The 25,919-nt window shown below is 47.2% G+C and overlaps 3 protein-coding genes across 19 annotated transcripts in view; 1 reads left to right on the top strand and 2 right to left on the bottom strand.

The window, feature by feature from the left end:
• The window catches only part of LOC125428543 (zinc finger protein 883-like), a 454,328-nt gene that overhangs the window by 96,311 nt on the left and 332,098 nt on the right, over positions 1-25,919 (bottom strand). The window lies entirely within an intron of this gene.
• The window catches only part of LOC125428537 (zinc finger protein 436-like), a 774,209-nt gene that overhangs the window by 439,044 nt on the left and 309,246 nt on the right, over positions 1-25,919 (top strand). The gene's annotated exons all lie outside the window — the stretch shown is intronic.
• On the bottom strand, positions 282-19,440 carry LOC125428536 (zinc finger protein 84-like). Its single transcript, XM_048488779.1, is given in 7 exon segments — positions 282-1,417; positions 1,419-3,232; positions 5,107-5,233; positions 12,178-12,248; positions 15,078-15,156; positions 15,465-16,009; positions 19,366-19,440. Coding segments are annotated over 6 exon segments (3,420 nt in total). The 5' UTR covers positions 15,888-16,009; positions 19,366-19,440; the 3' UTR covers positions 282-511.

Below are 25,919 nucleotides of genomic sequence, written 5' to 3'. Positions count from 1 at the left end.
TCATCTTAAAAGCAGCATTAGATTAGCATTAAAACAAGAATGGTGTCTGCTATCAGTTCCCCCTAACCCCCAAAGGGGGAGGAACGGTAGGAACCACTTGGTGTTGTATAGGGAGGGCCCCCCCATCAACGGCCAGCCTCCCCAAAGGCCCGGCGGAACAGCTCCGTCTTGCAGGCCCTGCGGAACTCAGTAAGATCACGCAGGGCCCGGATAGCTGGTGGAAGAGCGTTCCACCAGGCCGGGGCCAGGGCTGTAAAAGTCCTGGCCCGGGTGGAGGCTAGCCGTATCATTGAGGGGCCAGGGATCACCAGTAAGTTGTCTCTGCCGAACACAGAGATCGGTTTGGGACATATGGGGTAAGACGGACATATGGGGTAAGACTTGCTACTTTTACTGAATCTCTATCTGCACTCTAAGAATTCAAAGCTTCCTCTCCAGCATGGGTTCTTTCATGTGTCTAAAAACTGTTATGGTAACTGAATCTTTTTCCACATGCTGGGCATTTCAAATATTACTGCCTCGTGTGGGTTCTTTCATGTGATTGAAGGCTGTTACTTTGACTGAATCTCTTCCCACATGCCAAGCATTCAAAAGGTTTCTCCCTTGTGTGGATTCTAAAATGTTTTTGAAGATTGCCGCTGTGAATGAATCTCTTTCCACACACTGAACATTCAAAAGGTTTCTCCCCTGTGTGGGTTCTTAGATGAATTTGAAGACTATCACTGCTATTGAATCTCTTACCACACTCATAGCATTCAAATGGTTTCTCCCCTGTGTGGATTCTTTCATGCCGTTGAAGATGTCCACTGCAACTGAATCCCTTTCCACACACTGAGCATTCAAAAGGTTTCTCCCCTGAGTGGGTTCTTTGATGCTGTTGAAAACTACTTCTGTGATTGAATTTCTTTCCACACTCTGAGCATTCAAAAGGTTTTTCCCCTGTGTGGGTTCTTTGATGCTGCTGAAGAGTGCTTCTAATACTGAATCTCTTTCCACACTCTGAGCATTCAAAAGGTTTTTCCCCTGTGTGAGTTCTTAGATGCTGCTGAAGACTGCTTCTGAGACTAAATCTCTTTCCACACTCTGAGCATTCAAAAGGTTTTTCCACTGTGTGGGTTCTTTGATGCTGTTGAAGATGTCCTCTGTTACTGAATCTCTTTCCACACTCTGAGCATTGAAAAGGTTTTTCCCCTGTATGGGTCTTTAGATGGTCTTGAAGACCGCTACTCTGACCGAATCTCTTTCCACATTCGGAACATTCAAAAGGTTTCTGTCCTGTGTGAGATCTTTGATGCATTTGAAGACTGCCTCGCTGACTAAATCTATTACCACATTCTGAGCATTCAAAGGGTTTTTCCCCTGTGTGGGTTCTTTGATGCTGATGAAGATGTCCTGTCTGACTGAATCTCTTTCCACATTTCAGAGCATTCAAAAGGTTTCTCTCCTGTGTGGGATCTTTGATGCATTTGAAGACTGCCACTTGTACAGAATCTCTTACCACATTCTGAGCATTCAAAGGGTTTTTCACCTGTGTGTGTTCTCAAATGCTCTTGGAGATGGCCACTGCATCTGAATTTCTTTCCACATTCTGAGCATCCAAAAGGTCTCTCCTTTGTGTGAGTTCTTTGATGGTTTCGAAGTCCGGTACTCTGACTAAATCTCTTTCCACACTCTGAGCATTCAAATGGTTTTTCTCCTGTGTGGATTATTTGATGCTGTTGAAGAGTGCTATTGTGACTGAAACTTTTTCCACACTCTGGGCACTCAAAGGGCCTCTCCTTTGTATGGATTGTTAAGTGCCGTACAAGATTGCTACTCTGACTGAATCTCTTTCCACACTCTGAGCATTCAAAAGGTTTCTCCCCTGTGTGGGTTCTTTGATGCTGTTGAAGATTCCCACTATGACGAAATCTTTTCCCACACCCTGAGCATTCAAAAGGTTTGTCATTTGTGTGAGTTCTTATGTGATATCGAAAGGCGCTATCCCAACTGAATCTCTTTCCACACTCTGTGCATTTAAAAGGTTTCTCCCCTGTGTGGGTTCTTTGATGTTTTTGAAGACTACTCTTTAGACTGAATCTCTTTGCACACTCTAAGCATTCAAATGGTTTCTCCCCTGTGTGGGTTATTTGATGATTCTGAAGATTACCAATATGACTGAATCGCTTTCCACACTCTGAGCACTGAAAAGGTTTTTCCCCTGTGTGGGTTCTTTGATGCAGTTGAAGACTGCCACTGTGATTGAATCTTTTTCCACATTCTGAGCATGCAAAAGGTTTTTCCCCTGTGTGGGTTCTTTGATGCTGTTGAACATGTCCTCTCCTCCTGAATCTCTTTCCACACACTGAGCACTGAAAAGGTTTTTCCCCCGTGTAGGTCCTTTGATGCAGTTGAAGACTGCCACTACGATCGAATCCCTTTCCACACCCTGAGAATGCAAAAGGTGTTTCCTCTGTATTAGTTCTTTCATGCTGTTGAAGATGTCCTGTCTGACTGAATCTCTTTCCACACTCTGAGCACTGAAAAGGCTTTTCTCCTGTGTGAGTTCTTTGATGCTGTTGAATGCCATTTAGACTGAGTCTCTTGTCACACTGTGAGCAAGGAAAAGGCTTTTCCCCTGTGTGTATTGTTTGGTGCAGAAGGAGCAATGATCTGCATTTGAAGTACTTTGCACACTGAAAGCATTTATGTGTGTTCATGATATTGTGATTCAGAAAATGTAATTTACCTATTCTTCCTCTAGAGAGGGTCATTCCAATCTCCCTGCCAATGAATGGCTTCTCTCTTCTATGAATCCTTTGGTGGTGAAGAAAGTCTGATTTTTTTGAGAAGCTTTTGCCACAGTCTGAGCAGCTATAAGGTTTCTCTTCTGTATGTGTTCTTTGATGCCTAAAGAATTCCGCTCTGCAAAGGAACCCTTTTCCACACTGCAAGCATCGATGGGTCTTCTTTCCATTGTGCATTTGCAAATGGATCTCATATTGAGTTTTAACGGAGAAGTTCATTCCACATACCAAGCACTTATATGCTTCGTCCACCATGTGAATTAGACCACAGAATTCCTGCCCTTGGTCAGGAATGCGTTTATCCCTCTTCCTGACCACATGACTTCTTTTCTGCCTTTTCAATCTGTCTTGATTCTTGATGCTTCCTTTCAAATCTCCCTTCTTGATTTTACCTGGCAATAGCTGAAGAACTTCCTCGTCCTTCTTATTCCACTGCTCATTTCCTGCTGGAATAAAAATACAGGTCCCATTAGCACACACACAAGGAGGTCTGATCTTCACTTGAAGTTCCATCCATACGCCAAAGATTTCTTTGGCTTTTTCCTGCTGTTTTTTGAAAAAGACATTAAAATACACTTTGGCCTCTCATAAGCCCCTTCCGCACACGCAAAATAATGCGTTTTCAAACCACTTTCACAACTGTTTGCAAGTGGATTTTGCCATTCCGCACAGCTTCAAAGAGCATTGAAAGCAGTTTGAAAGTGCATTATTCTGCATGTGTGGAATGAGCCCCAGTTTGGCTGTTCTTAAGAAACCTCCCACCCCACCCCCCAAAATTTCCCTGGAAAATCCAATATTTAACAATACAGTTGCCCCTCAAGAGTCTTAACTGACGTTAAGCTCTGAAGAAGATTCACAGCCTCCCAGATTTCAGTCCCAAGAAAGCCCCTCTCTCTTCCTACTTTCCCAGAAGGCTTTGTGATTCTTCCAAACTAAAAGACGTTTCATACTTGCAGAATATGCCAAAGCTGACCAGGGGATGAGCATGCCATCCCCAGGCGCTCGATATTAACAGGGGGCGCAGAAGCATAAACTACGCCGCGCCAGCCCTCGCGCCGCCCAACCGGCGCCAAGCTGGCGTTTCCGGAGTGCGCTGGGAGGCGGCACTTTCCGAAGATGCGCCGGCTTGAAGCGCTACCCGTCTGAAGCGGCGAAGCGGCTTCAAAGCGCCTCCCTCCCCACTCCCTCCCTGCACTTACGCTTGTCCCTGGGCCTCCGGCGCGTCGCCGAGGCCTGGGGACCGCTAACCTGTACCCTGCGGCGCTGGATCAGGCCAGGGCCGGGGCGGAAGCGTGTCCTCAGGCCTCGGCGTGCGTCGCAACCGAATCTTTCCGTCGACGAACGCCGGGTCGGCTGAGACAGCGGCGTTCCTGCGGCACCGTGCGTCCCGAGCTCTTTCTGGGACCGTCCATGCAGGCAGGCGGTCCAGAAGCGTCGTCCCGGAGTCAGCGAGAAATCGCCTGACCCAGCCAGCTTCCACCTCCACGTCTTGGAAACGGCCTAAGTGTTGCTAAGAAGTGAAGCAGAAATCCTCTGGGGCTATTCATTGACAGAACCTTGAAGGATACTCACTAGCAACCAGCTCATCTGGGAATGAAGTATTCTCTTCACATCCTCTTGAAAAACTCTCCAGAGTTTCTTTGGATGTCAGACCTTTCTCTGGCTCATTCTGCACATGCAGAATAATGCACTTTCAAACTGCTTTCAGTGCTCTTTGAAACTGTGCGGAATAGCAAAATCCACTTGCAAACAGTTGTGAAAGTGGTTTGAAAAAGCATTATTTTGCGTGTGCGGAAGGGGCCTCTGTTTCCATCTCAGTCTCTCTTACACTCCTGGCTCCTTTGGCACAGATAGAAAGAGAGAAAAGGTGACTGTACTTATATAGGGAAGAAATCCATGGAAAAAATTTTTGGGAGAATGGATATCTGGTCAAGATTAAAGTCTACAATTCCCTATCAGTGCAAGGGAGATGGATCCATTCCAGATCACAGTCAGAGGGGATGACCGTAATCCCATTTGGAGGACAAGTGTGTTCTAATGATTGGTGACTGAGAATCTTTTTTAGGGTTTCTCAATCCCACATTGGCTTCAGGCCAGGACACCCTCTCTGCCTTGGATGATGGCCGCAACATTGGCCCCAGTTGCTTTGCCTGCCCAAGCTGAATATTGCTTTCACTATCATCCCATCAGCTTCAGGCATCAAAAAGGGAGCAAGTAGAGGTTCAGGCCTCAAAACAAAGGAATGCTGTTCAAAATTTTGATTCATCCACCATGCCCAAGGTTACAGTTTGCCCCTTTGCCACTTATGACAAATCCTTACCCAGACAGGCCACACTGCTGTAATTCTCCAACATGACTTCCCTGCAGAGAGCTCTTTGGTTTGGATCTAGCAGGGCCCACTCTGACTCCGTGAAATACACAGCCACCTCCTCAAAGGAAACTGCAGACTGAAAGAAAAGGAAGATTCCAGAGACAGATGTTCTAGGAGGGTGCCTCTTACAGAGCTCAGCATGTGTATAATGAGTGCTGTATCTTTATAGTCTAACAAATCATGAATGTAGGAGAGTCTTCATATTATTGCATGATGACACATTGCCCCCTGCAGTTTCTGAAGGTTGATATTAAAATATTCGGTTAAAAGAGCAACTATGTCCCTGTTGCGATGGAAGCATAGAGACCAACGAACATGTTATCGTTGACTGCAAGATGTACAATCAGATTTCAGAATCTCTTATGAAGCACATAATTTTAGCTCACTTGGGAAGACATAAAGCCTTACATATTTCTAATATGCTTCTAGATAAGAACCTTGAAATAATATGTGAAATGGCCAGATTTGGGTGGCTGGCATCTAAAATAAAGACAGACGAAATGAAATCCTCTGAGGAATTTTTTTAACATAGTTATTTACATTTCTATGGCCGTTTCCGCACAGCCAAAAAACAGTGCATTAGGGATGGAAAAAACACCATCCCTGGGGCGCTGTTTGCAGAGCTGGCCCCCGAAACTCGCTCAGGGAACGAGTTTTTCCAAAAGCATCATCTTTCCCGCTGGTGCGGTGTCAACCGCACTGGTGTGAGGGTGCCACTTTTGGCTCCTCTGTTGTTAGCAAGGTCCCCGGGGGTCGGGGGGCAGCATGGGCGTGTCTTTCCAGCCATCCAGTGCTGTACAGGAAGGAAAGGTTGCTAACACCCTGGGTGGCTCTGTGCGGAGCTGCCCCTGTATGCTGTGGCGTCGGCGTCGGGATTGCCCACATGGGACCATGCAAGCGGTCTCAATGCTCCACCACCTTTATTTAAGTTGGTGGAAAGCCGCTGCTCTGGCTGTGCAGAAACAGCCTATGACTCAGTGATCCTTAATTATATAATTATCATATTTATACTATTATATTTAATTATATTCATGTTATGTATTTTTTTGCATCTTTTATACATTCTGATCATTGACCGCAGTAAATGAATAATAGAATCGTACAGTTGGAAGAGACCACAAGGACTATCAAGTCACGAAGGAATTCACCATCAAAGCACTCCTGACAGATGGCCATCCAGCCTCTGTTTAAAAATCTCCAAAGAAGGAGACTTCACCACAATCTGAGGCAGTGTGTTCTACTGTCAAACAGCCCTTATTATCAGGAGGATCTTCCAAATGTTTAGGTGGAATCTCTTTTCTACCACCTGGAATCATATACTCCTTGTTCTTATTTCTGGAGCAGCAGAAAACAAGCTTGCTCTCTCTCTAACATGACATCCCTTGAAATATTTAAGTATGGCTATCATGTCCCTGCTTCGCCTTCTCTTCTCCAGGCTATACATACCTAGCTCCCTAAGCCACTCCTTTTAGGCATGGCATATAGGCCTTTTACCATTTTAGTCACCTTCATCTGGACCCATTCCTGCTTGTCAATATCCCTCCTGAATATTGGTGCCCAGAGCTGGACAGAGTATCCCAGGTGACATCTGACCAATGCAGAATAGAGAGGTACTATTACGTCCCTCAATCTAGACACTACACTCTCATTGATGTATCCCAGAATTGCATTGGCTTTCTTGGCTGCTATATCACACTGCTGACTCATGTTCAGTTTGCGATCTACTAAGACTCCCAGATCCCTTTCACAGATCACCCCTCCCCCTCCCTTGCATGCCACCCCTCACTCTCTCCCCTCCCTCCCTCCCTCCCCTTCCCACAGCCACCCTCCCTCACAGCTAGAAGGGTGGTGCCATGTCCAAATCACCCGGAGACCCCCTCCCTTGCATGCCACCCCTCACTCTCTCCCCTTCCCTGGCCACCCCTCCCTCCGCTAGGAAGGGTGGGCCATGTCCAGATGCCGGGGCCCCTCCCCCTCCCTTGCATGCCACCCCTCACTCTCTCCCCTCCCTCCCTCCCCTTCCCTGGCCACCCCTCCCTCCGCTAGAAAGGGTGGGCCATGTCCAGATGCCGGGGCCCCTCCCCCTCCCTTGCATGCCACCCCTCACTCTCTCCCCTTCCCTGGCCACCCCTCCCTCCGCTAGGAAGGGTGGGCCCTCTCCCCTCCCTCCCTCCCCTTCCCTGGCCACCCCTCCCTCCGCTAGGAAGGGTGGGCCATGTCCAGATGCCGGGGCCCCTCCCCCTCCCTTGCATGCCATCCCTCCCTCTCTCCCCTCCCTCAAAGTTTGGAATTTGTGAACATTTCAAAGGCTGAAGGTCTACTACAAAGGAAAGTTGATAAGTCTGGCTCCAAAGTGTCTTCTTTTGTACTATGCTCTAGACCCAGGTAGCAGCGGCATGGATCTGGGAGGTGGCAACTGGCCCAAACTTCCCAGTTTTGGTCACCCAAGCGGCTGTGATCACTAGCTCTATGGGTCATCTTAATTATCTTAATTATCGTGCCTAGTAGCCATGGACAGGCCATGCCTCCTAGGAATGTTGTCAAATTCCTTTGAAACCCACGTCAAGCCAGGTGTCACCCATCCTATATATATGCATTTCATTTTTTTCTGCCTAATTGTAGAATCTTACATTTATCTATATTGAAATTCTCTTTGTTAGTTTTGGCCCAGCTCTCTAATCTGTCCAGATCATTTTGAACCTGCTCCTGTTTTCCAGAGTATTAGCTACCAGTAGCATATTTGCCTAGGGACATCACATGTCCCTGGGCGCATCCATTGCATTCATGTGGGGGGCGCCAAAACGTCCCCGCACACAGACTGATTTCACAAGCACCAGTAAGCCCAGCACTGAGGCAGCCTACTGCTGCAAGAATTAAGGAAGCCTGACATAGCCCCGCCCACTCTGTATGGCGGCCCTGGGTGTCCAGAGGGTGGGGGAGAAATACCACTGTGCTCCCAGGAGGAGGACTGGGGAGCTCCGCCTCCCCTCCCTCTCACCCAGAGTGCAGTGCCTTATTCTCCAGTAAGTCGTTGCCATTGCACTGGCCAGCACAGAAGTCCATAGGCCGGCTAGGGAGGCAATCTCTGCCCCACCTGCTGCCCCATAAGGTGTTTGTTGTGGTGAGAGGAAAGGGGAGGCTTTGTTAGCTGTTTGGAGACTCCTTAAAGGAAATGTATAAATCCAAAGTTTTCTTCTATTCCTAAAAATCTTGTTGGTCTTGAAAGTGCTCCTGGAGTTGAATCAAGCTATCACATTGCTGGAGAGTTTATTTTTGGATTTATATCCCACCTTTCTCTCCTGTATGGAAACTCTTGTTTACAATTGTGAATGGCCTTGATGTGGTTGAAGGGGAGGGGGCATGAAGCGCCTGGCTTCTTAACTTTCGCCGTGGGGCTGGGATCTAATCTGGAGAGCTGGGTTTGATTCCCCACTTTCTCTGCCCCACCTGCTGCCTCACAAGGCATTTGTTGTGGGGAGAGGAAAGGAAGGCATTTGTTAGTTTGCAAACTCCTTTCCCTTCGTCTCTCCACAACAGACACCTTGTAAAGTAGGTGTGGCTGAGAGAGTTCAAAGAGAACTTTGACTAACTCAAGGTCACCAATCAGGCTCCATGTGTAGGAGGGAGAAAACAAATCCAGTTCACCAGATAAAGGTCCACCACTCACGTGGAGGAATAAGGAATTAAACCCAGTTCTCCAGATTAGAGGACACCAGGCTGAAAAGAGAACAGTCATTCATCTTTGCCATACACTTTGCCATGCACGAAATTACCTATATCATCAATTATGAGGGTCTCTTATGATTCTTTTGAATGTTTGTTTTAGACAGATTGTAGCCACAGGATGTTGAGAGCAGGTCCTCTTCAGAGCAGTGGCTGGTTCCTTAATTTGGAGGGGACAGGTTGGTCAATAAAGCAAAATAGAAGCTCTGATAGAAAGTCAATTTGTAGTGCAAAAAAAATATGGGGGAATTGGTCAAACATCCATTTGTTTTCCCCTTTCCTCCGCTACTTTGACTTTTTACAAAAGCATGAGGTTCTGATCTTTTGCATCATGTGGTGGTGGAGCCCACTCTTTGTGGCCTTACAAAGGGACCTATCTCCCATCCAAGTCCAACAATGAAGTTTCCAAGTACTAGCCAGCCAAATTATATCAGACCAACTCCTGAGCAGACCTTGCAGCCGCCAGTTACACAGCAGTCCCAGTTCCTCAGCAGCAACTGTCAGAGTGAAAAAACTCAAGAGGCACACTGTATGGCAGAAAATGCCAGTGCCCAGGGCTGAACAAAAGTTTTCCACCCCCTGCTTGCCCACGCCCCCCTGCCCTGCCAGCACCAGGGCCAGGCAGGCCTGGTTTTCCACCACCCCCATCAAGCCCCACTTACTTGGCCTCCCCCCCTGTCAATCAGCCACATGGGGCCATCCTTGTCCACCTCAGCAGCCATGGCTCCCCCACTCCCAGACTCTTGTGTGGGGAAGTGACAGGCCTTGATCCCCCATGCTTAACTCTCAGAAGGCCACTGCATGCTTTGCCAAGGCACACGCCTCCACCCTAGGCATGTGGGTGGGGAGTTTGCAGGGAAAGGATAAACACTGTTTCTAAAAAATACCCACCCACCCGCTTCTACTACAGGTTTTGTCTGAGTAGCAAGAACACTTTGGAACCTTGGCACTTGTTTTAAAATGGAAGTAGAGAGTACAGGTAAGAGCACGCACTACCCACAAGGTGGCAGATTTACCCCACATCAGATCCCACAAAGAGAAATGGGGGAAAGCCTGCTTATCCAAGGCCACTTCAGCCAACTTCACAGTTGTCTCTCTGGCCGTTTCCTGCACCTTGTGAAGGCGGCGAGATTCGGCGCGCTTACCCGACCAGGCAGGGGACGTGCGTCATGGGCGGTCAGCTTGAAGAAACGCTGGGCAGCGGCGCGCGGCCATGACGGCGTAGCCGACCCGGCTTCTGTCCCGGGCCTCCGGCGCGTCAGCGAGAGGCCTGGGACCTTGGCCCAGCCGGCGCCCTGGAGCAGGGGCGCGGGGGGCCGGAAGGAGTCGGAAATCCCGGGCCCTCGGCCGGCAGCGCCTTTCGAAGCAATGCCGAGGGTGGGGGAGGAGGCATGAAGCAGCTGCCGTTAAGCTTCGGTTCGACAGCGGCTTCATGCTAGCGATTCCCAAAAAAAGAGCTAGAGAGCGCTCTGGGAAGCGCCGCCTTCGAAGGCGGCGAGGCGTAGCCTTGAGGCGGCGAGCGGCTGCGTTGCAGCTAAACTGTCGCGAATGTAAGCGAGCTTCAGGCAATTTTTACCGTCTCCCAGGCATCATAAATTCTGCCACGGTGCGAAGCGGCCTCTGATTTTCTTTCTTTGCTCAAACTGCTTTTTTTGGGGAAGGACTCTCTTATTCTAACTTCTGATGGGGGCAGTGATTTATGACAGATTTACATGCTTAAAAGTTAATTCCCACTTGCACTGGCTTGGAGCTGTTTCTGAGGCTAACAACCTACCTCATAGGGTTGGTGTGAGGACAAAATTAGGAAAGAGAGTTGGTGGGGGGAGAGCCATGAATGATTTGCTGGGGGTGGGAGGTGTTTTGTGAGCTGGTGCAAAAAAATAATTGTTTGGAGAATTACCGTTGTGTAGGAAGATTGAAGTTTGTCCCATACCTGTGGGGAATGGAGAGCCAGAGCTCAAATTTTGTCCACAGGCTCCAGTTTGCCTAGATACACCTCTGTTAGCTACCCCTCCTAATCGGGTATCATCTGCAAATTTGATTAACATTCCCTCTAATTCATTATGCAAGTCATTGATAAAAAATATTGAATAGCACTGGGCCCAGAACAGAACCCTGTGACACTCCACTAGTCACTTCTCTCCAGGATGAAGGTGAGCCATTGGTGAGCACCCTTTGGTTTGGGTCAGTCAACCAATTAGAAATCCATCTAACAGTAGGCTTGTCTAGCCCATATTTTACTAGTCTGCTTCAAGACTGTCATGGAGGACCTTTTCAAAGACCTTACTGATATCAAGGGCTATACTGATATCACAGAATTCCCTTCCCTGACTGGGCAGTAATTGTCTGGATCCTCTTTTTTTCCGCATATTGAACATGTGAACAACATTAGCTCTCCTGCAGTCTGCTGGGACTTCTCAAAAATTATTGCAAGGCGTGAAGAAAGTGTATTTTGCTAAACCCTGTTTATTAACTTAGCATAAGAGCAGCCATTTTTATTAAGGATTTTAGTAAAAGTAAAGTGGGTCTCTCTGTCTCTCGTTTCTCATTAGTGCTTGACTCCGAACTGCTCAAGGCTACAACGACCCTTAAGAGATAGTGGATCCCGCGTGCGTTATGTTGAAAAGCTTGTGATTCATAGCACCTGTAATAAGGCAACCGGAGATATTTCGCTCGTTTAGCGCTGGTGGTAGAAGCACAGTTATGATTGGAAGCACTAGGTCACATTGTATCTAGCCTTCCCCTATAATGCTTAGTAAGTTTTAACTTAGGCATCCATCTGTATTCTTTGATTACTAGCTTGTATTGCTACTTGATATTTCATGCCTTTTTTCTAGATGCCAACCTTTGCTCCTGGCTAAATTTGATTTTTTTCATTTTGCTAGCGGCTATGTGGCAAGGCTTGGAGTTACACTATCGCCAGATTTTGCAGAATTTCACAATGTTGGAGCTTTGTCTATGGTAAAGCATTGGTATTAGCAGTTTTGTATGTTCTGCGAATGTTGTTATAGATGTTATTAATTTTGCTGTTTTGAATAAACAAAAATAATTTTATTAAGTGAATTGTGTGCTTTTTTGGTTCAGAGAGGAACTCACACTTTATGGGACCCAGGAGGGGCTGCTTCTGGTCCTTTACACAAGGGATTCTGAGATTACTTCTTTTAATACTTTGGGATGTAGTTGTTGTTGAGTGGTGTTTAGTGTCTCATGCCTGGGCCCTTCAGCTCCAACTGCAGGAGAAAAGCTCCCCTAAGAAAGGAGGGGAGACCCAGGCTTCCCCTCGCGAATCTCCCCTACCTGGACTGGAAGAGCAGCTGCTGTTTCCACACCTACGCAAAGAGAATGGAATGACACTATGTCTTCATTACCTGGGAGGGAAAGAAGAGTGGAAAATAGAGTAATAGCCTACACTTGCTGTTCTGTTTGCTTGTATAAAACATTTTTCATGCAGCCCGGTTCCCAGGGTTGTGATACCTTGCCCTATGTACCCTCCAAAAAAATTGTCACACTTTTTAGTATGTTGCAGAAGAGGCAGAAAAAGAAGGACTTGGAACCCATCAGCCTTCAGGGGGTCTATAAATTCTGCTGATGTGTTTTTATCCCACGAGCTGGGATCTTGCATACGCCCTTGAGTCCAAGCTGATGCAAAAAAAAAAAAAGAAAGGAGGCAAAAGAACATTGCATGGCACCTTACCTGACCAAAACCCCTCATGAGACAATAGTACATCTGTCACCTCATGGAAATAGCAGTTTGTTTCCAGAGGATCTACTGAGCCCCACTAATTTTACATCAGGGTTTTCATTCAGATGCAAATAATGTCCACTCCAAGCCGATTCCCCAACAGTGCTAGGGATGCCAGACTCCAGCTTGGCAGCCCTACACCACCATCTTATTTCCTGCAGCAACCTCTCAGATGCCCTGAAAAGCATGACAACAAAACAAAGTTTCTCACTGTTCCTGGCATCCAACAACTCGATTTCAGAGCACGCTCTGCAGAATGCGCAGCCTCCATTTATTCACAAGGTTGAAGAGTTCGGCCAAGCTTTCTCAACCTGTTCTTTCAAATCACCTTGAGTCATGGAAAAAGGTGGGATATGAATATTGTAAGAGAAATTCCCTCCATGAATTTGTCCAATCCTCTGGTTTGGGCATCACAAAAACTGAACACAAATGGCAACCCACAAGGACTTGTGGGAGGCATCTGATTTCCCCCTCCTCCACTATTTACTCTTTCTGTTTCCTGAAAGTCCCCATAGCGTCTCCTCTTTTCCTGATTCTTTCTCTCCTATGGTTGCCAACCTCCAGGTGAGGCCTGGAGACCTCCTGCAATCATAACAGAACACCCAGTTACAGGAATCAGTTGTTCCTATAGGGTTCCCAGCTTCACATTCAGAATTTTTTGAGGGTTTTGGGGTGAAGCCTTTGTGGAGCAAGATTTGGAGCGGGAAGTGACATTAGTAGGGTACAATGTTACAAAGCGCATCTTCCAGAGTAGCCATTTTCTCCAAGGGAATCGATCTCTGTCATCTGGATAGCAGATTTAATTCCAGGTGATCTCCACTCAGAAGTTGCAATCCTAATTCTCCTGGGGAACATTATGCCCTTCTGAATTCCCTGCCTGCGTCCACACCTCAAATCTCTAGGAATTTCCTGACCTGGAGTCAGCAACACTATCTCCATCACAGCCGACCCACCCTTATCTGCTCCTGTATATTAAGCAACCTCTACCGATGAAAGCTGCAGTTCATTTGTGTGGCCACTGCAAAGTCACATTTGCAAGGCAGGGAATCCTCACGGACTTGTGGGATGGCACCTCACTTTCCCATATATCCCCCACACTATTTTCTTTTTCTCTCAGCCTAGAAACCCCATATCATTTTCCCTTCCACAGCCCGATTCTCTCCCTCTCAGCCATTCACCAGCAGGCCTTTTATCTGCCTCACATGTTAGGGAGATGTGAGCTTAGGGGGCTGGGTATGTGAGTCTGGAGAAGAGACAGTTAAGGGGTGACCTGATAGCTACGTTTAAATATGTGAAGGGATCTCATGTTGAAGATGAAGCAAGTTTATTTTCTGCTCCTCCAGAGTTTAGGACATGGAGTAACGGATTCAAACAGTCTTTCCTGAAAGGCCAAAAAAGACCTGTGCTCCTGCCTTTGACTAACAGAACCAAGCCTTGGAAGGCTGCAGTTGCAGTGGCGGAGCTATAATGGGGACATCCAGGGCTAATTGTCCCGGGCGCCCCTTTGTTAAGTCATGTGGGGGGGGGGGTGCAAAATCACCACCAAACCCTCCCCCTTCCTCCCTCGCCGGCCCCACCCCAACAGATTGCTCTAGCCTGCAGAGTGAGCAGAAGCAGCGTTTGTCGGTGCAGGGCTGGACAAGGAGGGAAAGAAGAGTCCCGGCCCTGCAGGCTGCCTGAATTCATGCCGCGATATAAAGGTAAGGGGCTCGGTAGGACCCTTCTCCCGCCCTCCCCACCACCCAGAGTCCAGCCAAGCCCGCAGGGGCTCAGCAGGACCCTTTCCTCCCCCTGGAAACGCCCCCAGCACTCCAGCCTGGGCATGGTTGGTTTTTTTAAGCCAAGAAAGGGGCCCTTTCTCTGCTTTAAAAAAATGCTGAAGTTGGAACGCCCCTCTCTCTGAGAGGCTCCCTCTCAGAGAGGGGCGCTCCAGTCTCCTTTGCCCATGGATCCTGTGATCCATGGGCAGTGCCAGCTTTGCCAGCCCCCCAGCCCCATCAAGGTCACAGGTTTCATGGGCAGAGCAAAAAATCGTTGTTTGGTTGTGGCAGGGGAGGGCGGTGGGGTTTTTTTGCCCTGGGCTCCATTTTTCCTAGCTACGCCTCTGTGTAGTTGCCAAGCAACAGCCACTGATGGACTATGCCGCTTACAGCTACAGATGATCCTTTTTATCAGTTTCAGGTTTTTTAAAAAATCCAGTGTATTTTTTTAAATTTCAGATTTTTTTGCAAATGTGGGGCCACTTTTAGGTTTGTAGAAAGCTCCATCTCACCCATTCCCAACTCCAATCACCAGATTTTTGCATCCAAAGATACGGCCCTCTTGGTTATCAGCCTATAAGATTTAGTGTCACAACTTGTGTGAAGAAGCATTTTGATTTTTTTCATGACCAGAACTCTCTACCCATAACATTCACTAAGTGCTCCAATCTCACCCAAGCACAAAGAGTCCTTACCATGCAAGAGGGCATCTTGGACATGCTCCTGACCCTGGTCATGCCACCCTTCCTCCATTTTCACAGATGGACCCCACATCTAAAACAGTAGGGAAGGAGATAAAGAAGAGACAGAATAGAAAACACCAAGGAATTAATTCTGCCCCACTCCCAGACTCTGCACATATCTATCAGCTGACCTGGTAGGTATTTCTTTCAATACTGAAAGAATTCTTTCAATTTCTTACCCAGAGGGGTAAGAAATTCCCTATAAGTGGCTCCTGAAGGAGCTTGTTAAATATCCCATTTTGAGGACAAACATTTGGACAAATATTGGGCAAGGAAGCTTTAGAAGAAAGTCAGATATCATTGCTTGGATTGGACATACCTGGAAAGAAAAGCCCTCACCTGTTCTGCCTGCCTTTTCTCCTCTGCCTGACTCAGGAGGAACCCTTCAGTCAGGGTCACTGCCTGGGAACTGGTCTCTGGACTGCATCCTCTGACCCAGCCCTGCATTTCTTGGGGCAGGATGGTCAGAAACTGCTCCAGGACCACCAGGTCCAGGACCTCCTTCTTGGAGTGCCTCTCTGGCTTCAGCCAGTGGTTACAAAGTCCATAGAGCTGGCTGCAAACCTCTCGGGGCCCATCAGCATCACAGTAGCGGAAGTGCCGAAAGTGTCGGCAAAGTTCTTCTGTGTTCACAGGCTCCTGATCCAAGAGGTCGGGCACCACTGTCTCCCAAAATTCAACACCACTCCCAGCTTGGATGGGATGGGGGCCTTTCTTTCCTCTCTTGCCAGGTCCAGGTTCTTCTGGGTCCTGCTCTGCCATCTCTTTCCCCTTTGACTGGGCTGCCTCACAGTTGAAAAAAATGTATTTCTTTACTTGGCTATGAAGAGAGGCCTTTCCCTGCAGATGGTGGGTATTGGGGAGAGACAGACAGCACTGTGCAGCTAGGAAAACAAAAGAAAATGGAGAGACATACTGGATCAGAAAAAGCATGCATCTTGTGACTTGTAACATTTTGTTATCTTATACACCCACCTTTTATACCCACCACATGCCTATTTGTTTGCTCAGGAAAGATAAATGTCTCTCTCTCTTTGTAGAAGTTACAAACATGCCTCTGATTATTTTGGAGGATTTTTCTTGGTGTGGGAGATGAGGAACTTTTTTCCACCTTGTCCAGTTCCCCAACTCTAAGGCTAAGTGTAACACCTATTTCATTCAAAGCGGGACCAAAAAGATTACAAAAATGCCACATCGCAATTGAAGTTGTGCACAAAAGGAGACTAGCTAAAAGTCTGATCTAGATTAATTTAAATGGATGCTCATAAAATCATATGATTTTAACACTGAAGTAAAAGAAAGTTACTGTTACATTGTAGATCATGTCTTGGTCTACAAGTAGCACCGCAAAAATCAGGCATCTACTGCTTCACAGTACTGCTATGATGCAAAAACATAATTCCAAAGCACAGATCCTCATGAATCCTTCTGATCTTTGCCTTATGTCACCCAAAATTCATCCTTCAATCACAGGTCATGTTCATAGCCACAGACTGTACTGCAAAAACCCAACATCCACTGCTTTGTGGCATCACTATGGAGCAAAGACATGAGTCCAAAGCAGATTCTTGCGGATCCTCAGGGTTTTTGCATCAGGTAATCCCAAATTCACCTTCATATCCATAGACTGCAGCAAAAATAAGTATGGATTCTATGCTTTGTGGTGCCACTACCGTGCAAAAAAGGAGTTCCAAATCATAGATCCTCGCTTCAGGTTTACTGTCAAATTATGAATCATGTCCATAAACACAAATCAGGATTGTCTGGCTCAAAGAGACAGATGGGACATTCCAACTCTCAGCCTAGTAACTCCAAACGTCTATTTCAGTGATGGCGAACCTTTTCGAGACCGAGTGCCCAAACTGCAACCCAAAACTCACTCACTTATTGCAAAGTGCCAACATGGCAATTTAACCTGAATACTGAGGTTTTAGTTTAGAAAAAACGGTTGGCTCCAAGGTGCGCATTACTTGGGAGTAAGTTGATGGTAGTTGGTGGCTTTGCTTTGAAACAACCATGCAACTCTTTGAACGGGTGAATCATGACCCTAGGAGGGTTTACTCAGAAGCAAGCCCCATTGCAAGCAACTGAGCTTACTCTCAGGTAAAGGAGCACACTTTAGTTCTTCCCATGAAAATCAATGGGGTTTAACAGTGCTTAACAGGGTGACCTACATTGCTTCCCCAAAATTAGGCCTGAGGTTTAATGCTAATAATCTCCCTGAAATAATTACTATTATCACACTGGGAACCTGGCGGGGGAAGGGGGAGGGGTGTGGGGGAGAGGGAGAGGGAAGTAAAACTTTTGCTTTCCAAAACCCAATAACTCCACCACCACAAAACAGAAGTAAAAAGGCAGTCAAGGAAGGCAATCCTAAGCAAAAAATGCCTGTAAAGTCGAGGGGTGGGATAACTTCAGGAAAGCTAAATTTGTAGGGCAAGCCATCTGATCTGCAGTTTTCCTTCACATGTCATCACAGCACTTGACTTCCCACAAAAATGCAACAGGAACAGAAAAATAAAAGCATGGAGAATATTTTGAAATGGACCTCTCTGCCCCATATTTGCCTCTGTCAGAACGGCCCTAATTCTGACAGGGGGGGTGGGGAAGAGATGTTCAGGGTGGTAAGGGATGCTCCTCTCCCTTTTCTGCCAATTGGTCAGGGCCTGGTTTAGCGCAATTCTGTATCGATATGAAATGCCTTTTGTCTTTTGTACTTTTGCTTTGATCCTGTGGGAATGGGATTGGCATCGTGAGCCTAGGGACCTTGCAAGATATCGCCTAGGGACCTTGCAAGATATTAAAAACCCCATCACTCTCTCTCCCAGGGATGGGCCCTTAACAAACAGTTCACTCCAATCAGGGCAAGCGCCTGAATCCCACCACTGCGCCTGCCTTGCTCTTGGCAGATGCACTCCTCCCAATGGAAGCCCCTCACCCGGACTGCTGCTTTTTAATCCTACCCCCAAAGTTTTAGTTTGGTCCCAAAAGTTACATACCAAGAAAAGCATGCCAGCCTCCAGTCTCCCAAGCTTTGTGGAGGAGAGGGGTACTTGTGGGGTGGTAGATGGTACTTACAGCAAATCAGGTCGACTCAAGAGGACCTCCCTGAAACTCAGCCCCAGCCGGCAGAGCGCCTTGTGCACGGCCAGCCTGTGCAGCGTGACTCCCAACGCATTTGCTGGCAGCCGCCTCTGGCTGGTCGAGTGGGGAAGGAGAAGGGGAAGATGACGGCATGCGTGCCCACAGAGAGGGCTCTGAGTGCTGCCTTGGGCACCAGTGCCACAGGTTCGCCATCACGGTCCTAGATTCTTCTTTCTTTGTGGATTCTTTCTTTGGCATAAAATGGCTGTTTCTGGCACAGGAAGGGGTGTGTGAACTGGGTGGGGGAGAAGGGGGCTTTTCTCCCCATTCATTGCTCCCCTTCCTTTCTCTATAATTTGGGTCCTGGTGCTACATTTTTCCCCCCCAGCCCCTTTCAGGTCATGAGACCCCTCCCAACCATTCCTGCACAACCGGGAAAAATGAAACCTTCGCCTGTAAAGGGGAAACAGAAAAAAGGCTCCCTCCACTGCATATCTAGGACAGAAGTGTAGACTGTAGATTGTGTATTATCTCCCTTTAACTTTGTTTATTTGCACATACATACATACTTTAGATTTATTAGCTGCCCTCAACTCCCCCCCCCCCGCCCCCGTGGCTCAGGGCGGCCCACAACACAACACAATATAATAGTTAATCATATAATTAAAACCAATAACAATAAAACATTCTAATAAAACCACTATGTGTCTCCCCCCGTCTAGGAAATAAAATGGTTTTTCTGTTTCAATGGGGAGCGGGTTTGAACGCCCCGTCTGAAGGCGTCTCATTTCCACACACAGACCCTGGGTCTGACCCCCTCCCCCTATTCTTCTCCTTTCGAGGCGGAGGGGCTGGGTCTGACCCCCTCCCCCCAAGATTGCCGCTCACGCCCTGGAGAAAGCCTGCTGGGGGGTGGTCTGCCTCCAAACACGTCCCTCCCCGCATCCAGCCCCCTCTTCTTCCTGCCTTTCCTTCACTCAGGACCCCCCACCCTCATCCATAGTCTCCCACCCACCCTGCAAATGTCGATCACTCAAAAAAGGCTCTGCAAGGAAGAGAGGGGGCTGGATCTCACCTCTCCTGGATCGGGGCCCCCCTCGGACCTCCCTCCCTCCCTTCCTTCCCGCCCACCCCCCATTTCCCAACCCTTACTCACTTGGAAAGAGCGGCTGCCCTCCGAGCAACAAGGAAGGCCCCGCCCCCTTCCCGGGCGGCCTCTCTAGGATTTGGGGCTCACGGGCCCATTCAGTATTCCATGAATGATGAAAAGAGACGGCCGGTGGGAAAAGCCGGGTGAGTGGCCCCTCCCTCCCTGGGAGATGGACAGCCCAGCCCCTCCTTTTCCCTCCCTTCCGTCTGCAAATGGGGCTCTGCACTTGCTTTGGGGAGGAAAAGCAGCATGGAGCGGTGAACTGGAAGAGAGGAGGAAAGAATTCCTAAGAGAGAAACGTTAAATGTCAGTTTTCATTATATAAAATGGTAGAAAATGTAGAAGCCTTCAATTCTGGAAATAGGAAAAGGAGGCTTTTATGCGAATAATACTGTAACTGGATATATTTGAAATGGAATTTGGGGAAAAGTAATCAGAAAACTTTCTCTGTTTGCATTTTAATGGAAAGTTACTGTAATAAGGATAGAATCATAGAATTGTAGAGCTGGAATAGACCACAAGGGCCATCAAGTCCAACCCCCTGCAATACAGGAACACACAATCAAACCACGCCCCACATATGTTCATCAAGTCTCTGTTTAAAAACCTGCAAAGAAGGAGACTCCACAACTCTCCCAGGCAGTGAATTCCACTGTGGAACAGCCCTGACTAGTGGCCTAGCGCCAAGGCAGCGGGGGTGCACACAATGCACTGGGTATGTGCCGATGCAGGGGTGTTACAGGGGCAGGGCAGGGACGTCCCTACATCCCTTTCGCATGTAGTGTTGTTAAGCCACGTGTCACCCATCCTATTTTGGTGCATTTCATTTTTTCTGCCTAAGTGTAGCATCTTACATTTGTCTCTGTTGAAATTCATTTTGCTAGTTTTGGCCCAGCTCTCTAATCTGTCTAGCTCATTTTTAATTCTGGCTCTGTCCTCTGGGGTATTAGCTACCCCTCCTAAATTTGGTGTTCTCTGCAAATTTGATTAGTATGCCCTCTGTTCCATCATCCAAGTTGTTGATAAAAATATTGAGTAGCACTGGGCCCAGGACAGAACCCTGCGGAACCTCACTAGTCTCTTCTTTCTAAGATGAAGATGAGCCATTAATGAGCACCCTTTGTGTTCGATCAGTCAACCAATTACAAATCCATCTAATAGTAGCATTGTCTAGTCCACATTTTACTAGCTTACTTTCGAGAATATTATGGGGCACCTTGTCAACAGCTTTACTAAAATCAAGGTATGCTACGCCCACACATTCCCTTCATCTACCAAACTTGTTGCTAACAAAAAAAGAGATAAGTTGGTTTCGCATGACTTGTTTTTCAGAACCCCACACTGACTTTTTGTGATCACAGTATTCCCTTCTAAGTGCTGGCAGACCATCTGTCTAATGATCTGCTCCAGAATCTTCCCTGGTATTGATGTCAGGCTGACTGGACGGTAATTATTAGGGTCCTCCTTCCCCCCCTTTTTGAAGATGGAGATAACATTAGCCCTCCTCCAGTCCACTGGGACTTCTCCTGTTCTCCAGTAGTTCTCAAGAATTATAGCAAGTGGCTCTGAGATTACTTCTGCCAGTTCTTTTAATACCCTGGGACGTAGCTCATCAGGCCCTGGAGATTTGAATTCATTTAAAGTAGCCAGGTATTCCTGCACTACGTCTTTATTTATTTTGTGCTGAATTTCTCCTTCTGTGTCTTGTGTTCATTTTCTTCTGGATGAGCACCGTTTCCTTTTTGGGAAAAGACTGAGGCAAAAAAGGTGTTGAGTAGTTTTGTCTTTTCTCCATCCCATGTTAGTATTTTGCCATCTCCTCCATTCAGTGACTTTATCCTATCATTTTTCTTCCTTTTGCTGCAGGCATAACCAAAAAAAAGCCTTTTTTAAAAACTTTTTTTAACCTCTCTGGCAAGGCTCAGCTCATTGTGAACTTTACATTTTCTGACTTTCTCTGTACACGTCCTCGCTATTTGTTTGAATTCCTCTTTGGTGATTTCCCCCCTTTTCCATTTCTTGTAAGTGCAGTGGCCTAGCGCCAAGGGGGCCAAGGGCAAGGACATGGGTAGGGGGGTTCCCGGGTTTAAACCCCACATTACATGTCTGAAGCTCCACCCCCTTTTTTACATTTTTAAAGGGTTTTTTTTCTGTTTTTGGCCTCCGGGGGTGCGGTTTTTAGGTTGGCAGCACCAGCATTTCAGGGATTTTTTGGGAGACTCTCCTGATGATACCACCCATGTTTGGTGAGGTTTGGTTTGGGGGTCCAAAGTTATAAACTCCCAAAGGGGGTGCCCCCATTGTTTCCAATGGGAGCTAATAGGAGATGGGGCTACACTTTGGACCTCCTGAACCAAACTTCACCAAACCTGGATGGTATCATCAGGAGAGTCTTCCAAAAAATCCTTGAAATTCTGGTGCTGCTAGCTTAACAATTGCACCCCCCAAATTTCCCCAGATTCTCCTTTTAAATCCCCCTCCCCTTCGGCAAGGATTTAAAGGGAAAATCTGAGGTCCCCAGTTTAAACATTGAAAGTGATGCTGTTTCAGGGTGGGGGGATAATCCACCCCGAAACAACATCACTTTCAATGTTGTTTTAACTGGGGACCCCAGAGTCTCCCTTTAAGGTGGATTTAAAAGGAGAATTTGGGCTCCCTAGTTTAAACACCAATGAAAATGATGCTGTTTGGGGGTGGATTCCAGCATCACAGCAGCCACCCATGGAATGGGGCACAAAACTCAGATTTTGCACCGTGCTTTGTTTTCCCTAGCTACGCCTCTGCCAGGAGGGGAGGGCAGAAGGGACTGCCGACTGAGAGCCCAGTTGGTGGGGGTGCGGGGGGCGGGGGAATCTGCTGTCCCTAGCCTCGGAGAGCTGCTTTTATAAGCACTTAGACTGGGGGCGGGGCTTGGGGAGGCATGGCCACACCCCCAGGGGTGGGTGGGGTCATGGTTCCTCCCCCCGAACTCACCCCATAAAAAATCTATACCTACGTCCTTGGCCGGAGGGGCATGATGCACCAGGGGTGTAGCGGAGGCTCAGGGCATATGCGTGCCCTAGGCGCATTTCCGCCTCGCTCCACCCCTGTGTACATTTCCTGTTTGAAATTGTGCCCTCAAGATCTCACTTTTAAGAAACCCCCAGCCATCATGCATTCCTTTCTCTTTTAGCTTTTTTGAACATGTAACGGGATCGCACCCAGTAGATTCCTAAACTTACTGAAATCTGCTTTCCTAAAATCTAGAATGCATGTATGACTATGCTTAGCATTCCCTTTCCACTGTATAACAAACTCCAGGAGAACATGATCACTCCCACTAAAGGATACAACCACTTCCACTTCACTAATCAGGTCAACATTATTGGTTAGGAGCAGATCTAAAATAGCAGTTCCCCTTGTTGCTTCTTCCACCTTCTGGACCATGCAATCGTCTGCAAGTGAAGTGAGAAATTTGTTGGACCTGACTGTCATGGAAGAGTTTGACTCCTAGCAAATATCCAGATAATTGAAATCTCCCACTACTACTACTTCTCTTCTTTGTGCAAGTTTGGTCATCTGTTCCAAGAATGCATCATCAGTCTCTTCAGACTGGCATGGGGGTCCCATAATAAGATCAGTGTTGTTTCTCTCCACCTTAATTTCTACCCAGATGCTCTCAACCTGGCTTGGTGGATTTAAGTCATGGACCTGCTCACAGCTGTAATAATCTTTTACATATAATGCTAGTCCTCCTCCTTTCCTATTTGATCTGTTTCTCTGAAATAGGTTATACCCTTCAATTCTTATGTTCCAATCATGAGACTCATACAGGTTTCAGTGATGCCTACAATATCATATTTGTTTTGCTGTGTTAAGAGTTCGAGTTCATCTTGTTTATTTCCCATACTCTGTGCATTTGTATATAGACATAGAAGGCCATGGTGCCTTTCCTCTGGCTGCTTCTTTAAGGCTTTTTCCCTACCACTGTTGCCGCTGCCTCACATAATTCAGTTTAAAGCTGTAAGTGTCTAGTACTCAGTTAAGAAACGAGACTCATGAAGGTTTCAAGAGCTTTATTGGAACTGTGTCAGCCCAAGGTTCAGATAGCCGAAACTGAAGTTTGGCTCTCTGACCCCTGGTATATACCTGTAAGTTACAACATGGCTCATCCCATAGTCCCCCCACCCTCGCATTCCCGTACTATCAGCATAAAAAAGGATGATGTGAACAGAAGTATTGTTTTGAACAGGCGGTTCCCTCCTTCCGAGGAAGACAGATAAGAGAACGGTTAAGCTCTGTTGACTAATTACATTGCAAGCAGGGGAGGCCTCCTTGGCCTCGAGCGATCATAATGGCTTGGCCAACTGTGGCCTTGATGCAGACATGTGAGATGCCAGGCCGAAAATGGTGTGGCCTGACAAAAGCCCTTCTAATCAGATTTGTGAGCCTCCTGGCAAAGATGTTTCTTCCTACAGCCGTGAGGTGCAACCCATCCCAAGCAGCCTGTTCATGATCCAGGAAGCAGCATGGCCATGGCTGGAGATCAACCACTTCCCTCTCTGAGCAGGTTGCTCGGTCTCGTGCTCTGAGCAGGTTGCTCGGTCTCGTAAATAAAAATTATTTTGTTTTAATATGATTTTAGATAGACATATAACGTTAGTAGAATTAGGTTTTATTCTGGTTTTCTGTAAAGGTTTTTCCTTCCTGCTGTAAAATGTGTTATATTCCCTGAAACCATTGTCTAAGTTGCAAGTGGCTGAAACAAAAGATTAAGATTATGGTAAAGGTGGACCTAGAGAAATAGGATGCAGACAGTTAATGAATCAGGCAAACCCCTTTTGCATTTTGACATAGCCCTAAGTAATTGTCACACATACCCAGGAAAAGCCAACAGCTGATGGCATTATTTATGTTAAGTCATTTCTTCCTAGTTTTGGGAAAATCACAAAGGAATAATTTAAATTGTCTAGTCATAGTAAAAGTCTCTCCCAAATCTGTACGTTTCGGAATAACCCATTAACACTAGATACAGGGCCAAATGTCAAGGTAAATATGCATAAGAGCCAACAGGCAAACCTCTGCGTTATCACAAGGACAACAACTGGAGGTATTTCCTGACCAAAGATAAGACCCGGACGTCTCGGAAGAAGAAGCTTAATGGCCCTTGATGGCCCTGTACTATTATTGTATAATTCGATCCATGATGTAATCTCCAAAAAATACCAAAGAACTTGGTATTTTTCTGTGTTCAGTGCACTTTGCCAGGTTTGGCCTTGTGCCTTGCCTGGTGCCTTGTGTGCATTGCGCTTGCATGCCAATGTACCACCGTGCCTGCTGTCGCCTTCTCTTCCTATCAAACGGAACTCTGCTTGACCGCATTAAACTTTATTTTATTTTCAATTTGAATTTAGTGGCTTCAATTTTATTGCTGCCCACATTACGGCAACACCCCCTATGCCCCTGCCCCACATAACTCAGTTTAAAGCCCTTCTAAATAGGTTTGTGAGCCTCCTGGCAAAGATGTTTCCTCCTACAGGCGTGAGGTGGAACGCATCCCTTGCCAGCAGTCACTCTTCATGAAACCACAGACGATGGTCCAAGAACCCAAATAGTTTCTGGCGGCACCACTTGCAAAGCCATTTGTTCATCTTCACTATTCTTCTTTCTCTCCATGGGCCATGTCCTTCAACCGGGAGTAGAGATGAAATGACAACTAATTACTGCAGGAGGAGATGGGGGTAGTTTGTAGACTTTTGTTGTTTTATACTCTACTTAGAGTAACTGGTTCATTCTTGTGTAGTTTTTGGCGGGGAGGGCGGTATACAAACAAACAATCATTGATTAACTTAGGCAAAAAGAAAATCAGAACACATTATCATGCCACTTTTTGACAGAACACTATATAGTCCCTGAAAGGAGTCTGGCTGCCGCATTTTGCACGAGTTTCAATTTCCGGATCATGGCTAAAGGCAAGCCCGCGTAGAGCAAGTTACAGTAGTCCAGTCTAGAGGTGACCGTGGCATGGATCACAGTGGCCAGGTCCGGACGGGAGAGATATGGGGCCAGTTGCCGTGCCTGACGCAGATGGTAAAAAGCCAACTAGGCTGTCCGGGTGACCTGGGCTACCAGTGATAAAGATGGATCCAGGATCACCCCAAGGTTCTTGGCGGACAAAGCTAACTGTAGCGTCTCACCATGAAGTGTAGGCAGGCCAAAAGCCACCGGACACTCCGCCCCCGACCCAGCCACAGGACCTCCATCTTTGTAGGATTAAACTTCAGTCGACTCGCACTCAACCAACCAGCCACAGCGTCAAGACAATGTTGGAGAGCATCAAGGGCCGAGGTCGGGTGGCCCTCCATTGTGAACAGGAGCTGGGGGTCATCCGCATATTGGTGACACTGCAGCCCAAAATTCCGAACCAGACTTGCTAGGGGGTGCATGTAGATGTTAAAAAGCATCAGGGAGAGTATTGCTCCTTGCGGCACCCCACATATAATGGGGTGTTGTTTGGAGATCTCACCCCCAACACTACCTGCTGTCCTCGGTCCTGGAGGAACAAGGTCAGCCAGTCCAAG

Source organism: Sphaerodactylus townsendi, linkage group LG03, assembly GCF_021028975.2.
Source record: "Sphaerodactylus townsendi isolate TG3544 linkage group LG03, MPM_Stown_v2.3, whole genome shotgun sequence".
Classification (NCBI taxonomy): Eukaryota; Metazoa; Chordata; class Lepidosauria; order Squamata; family Sphaerodactylidae; genus Sphaerodactylus; species Sphaerodactylus townsendi.
The sequence above is the reverse complement of the archived record's forward strand: the minus strand, read 5'-3'. Positions and strand labels throughout refer to the sequence as shown.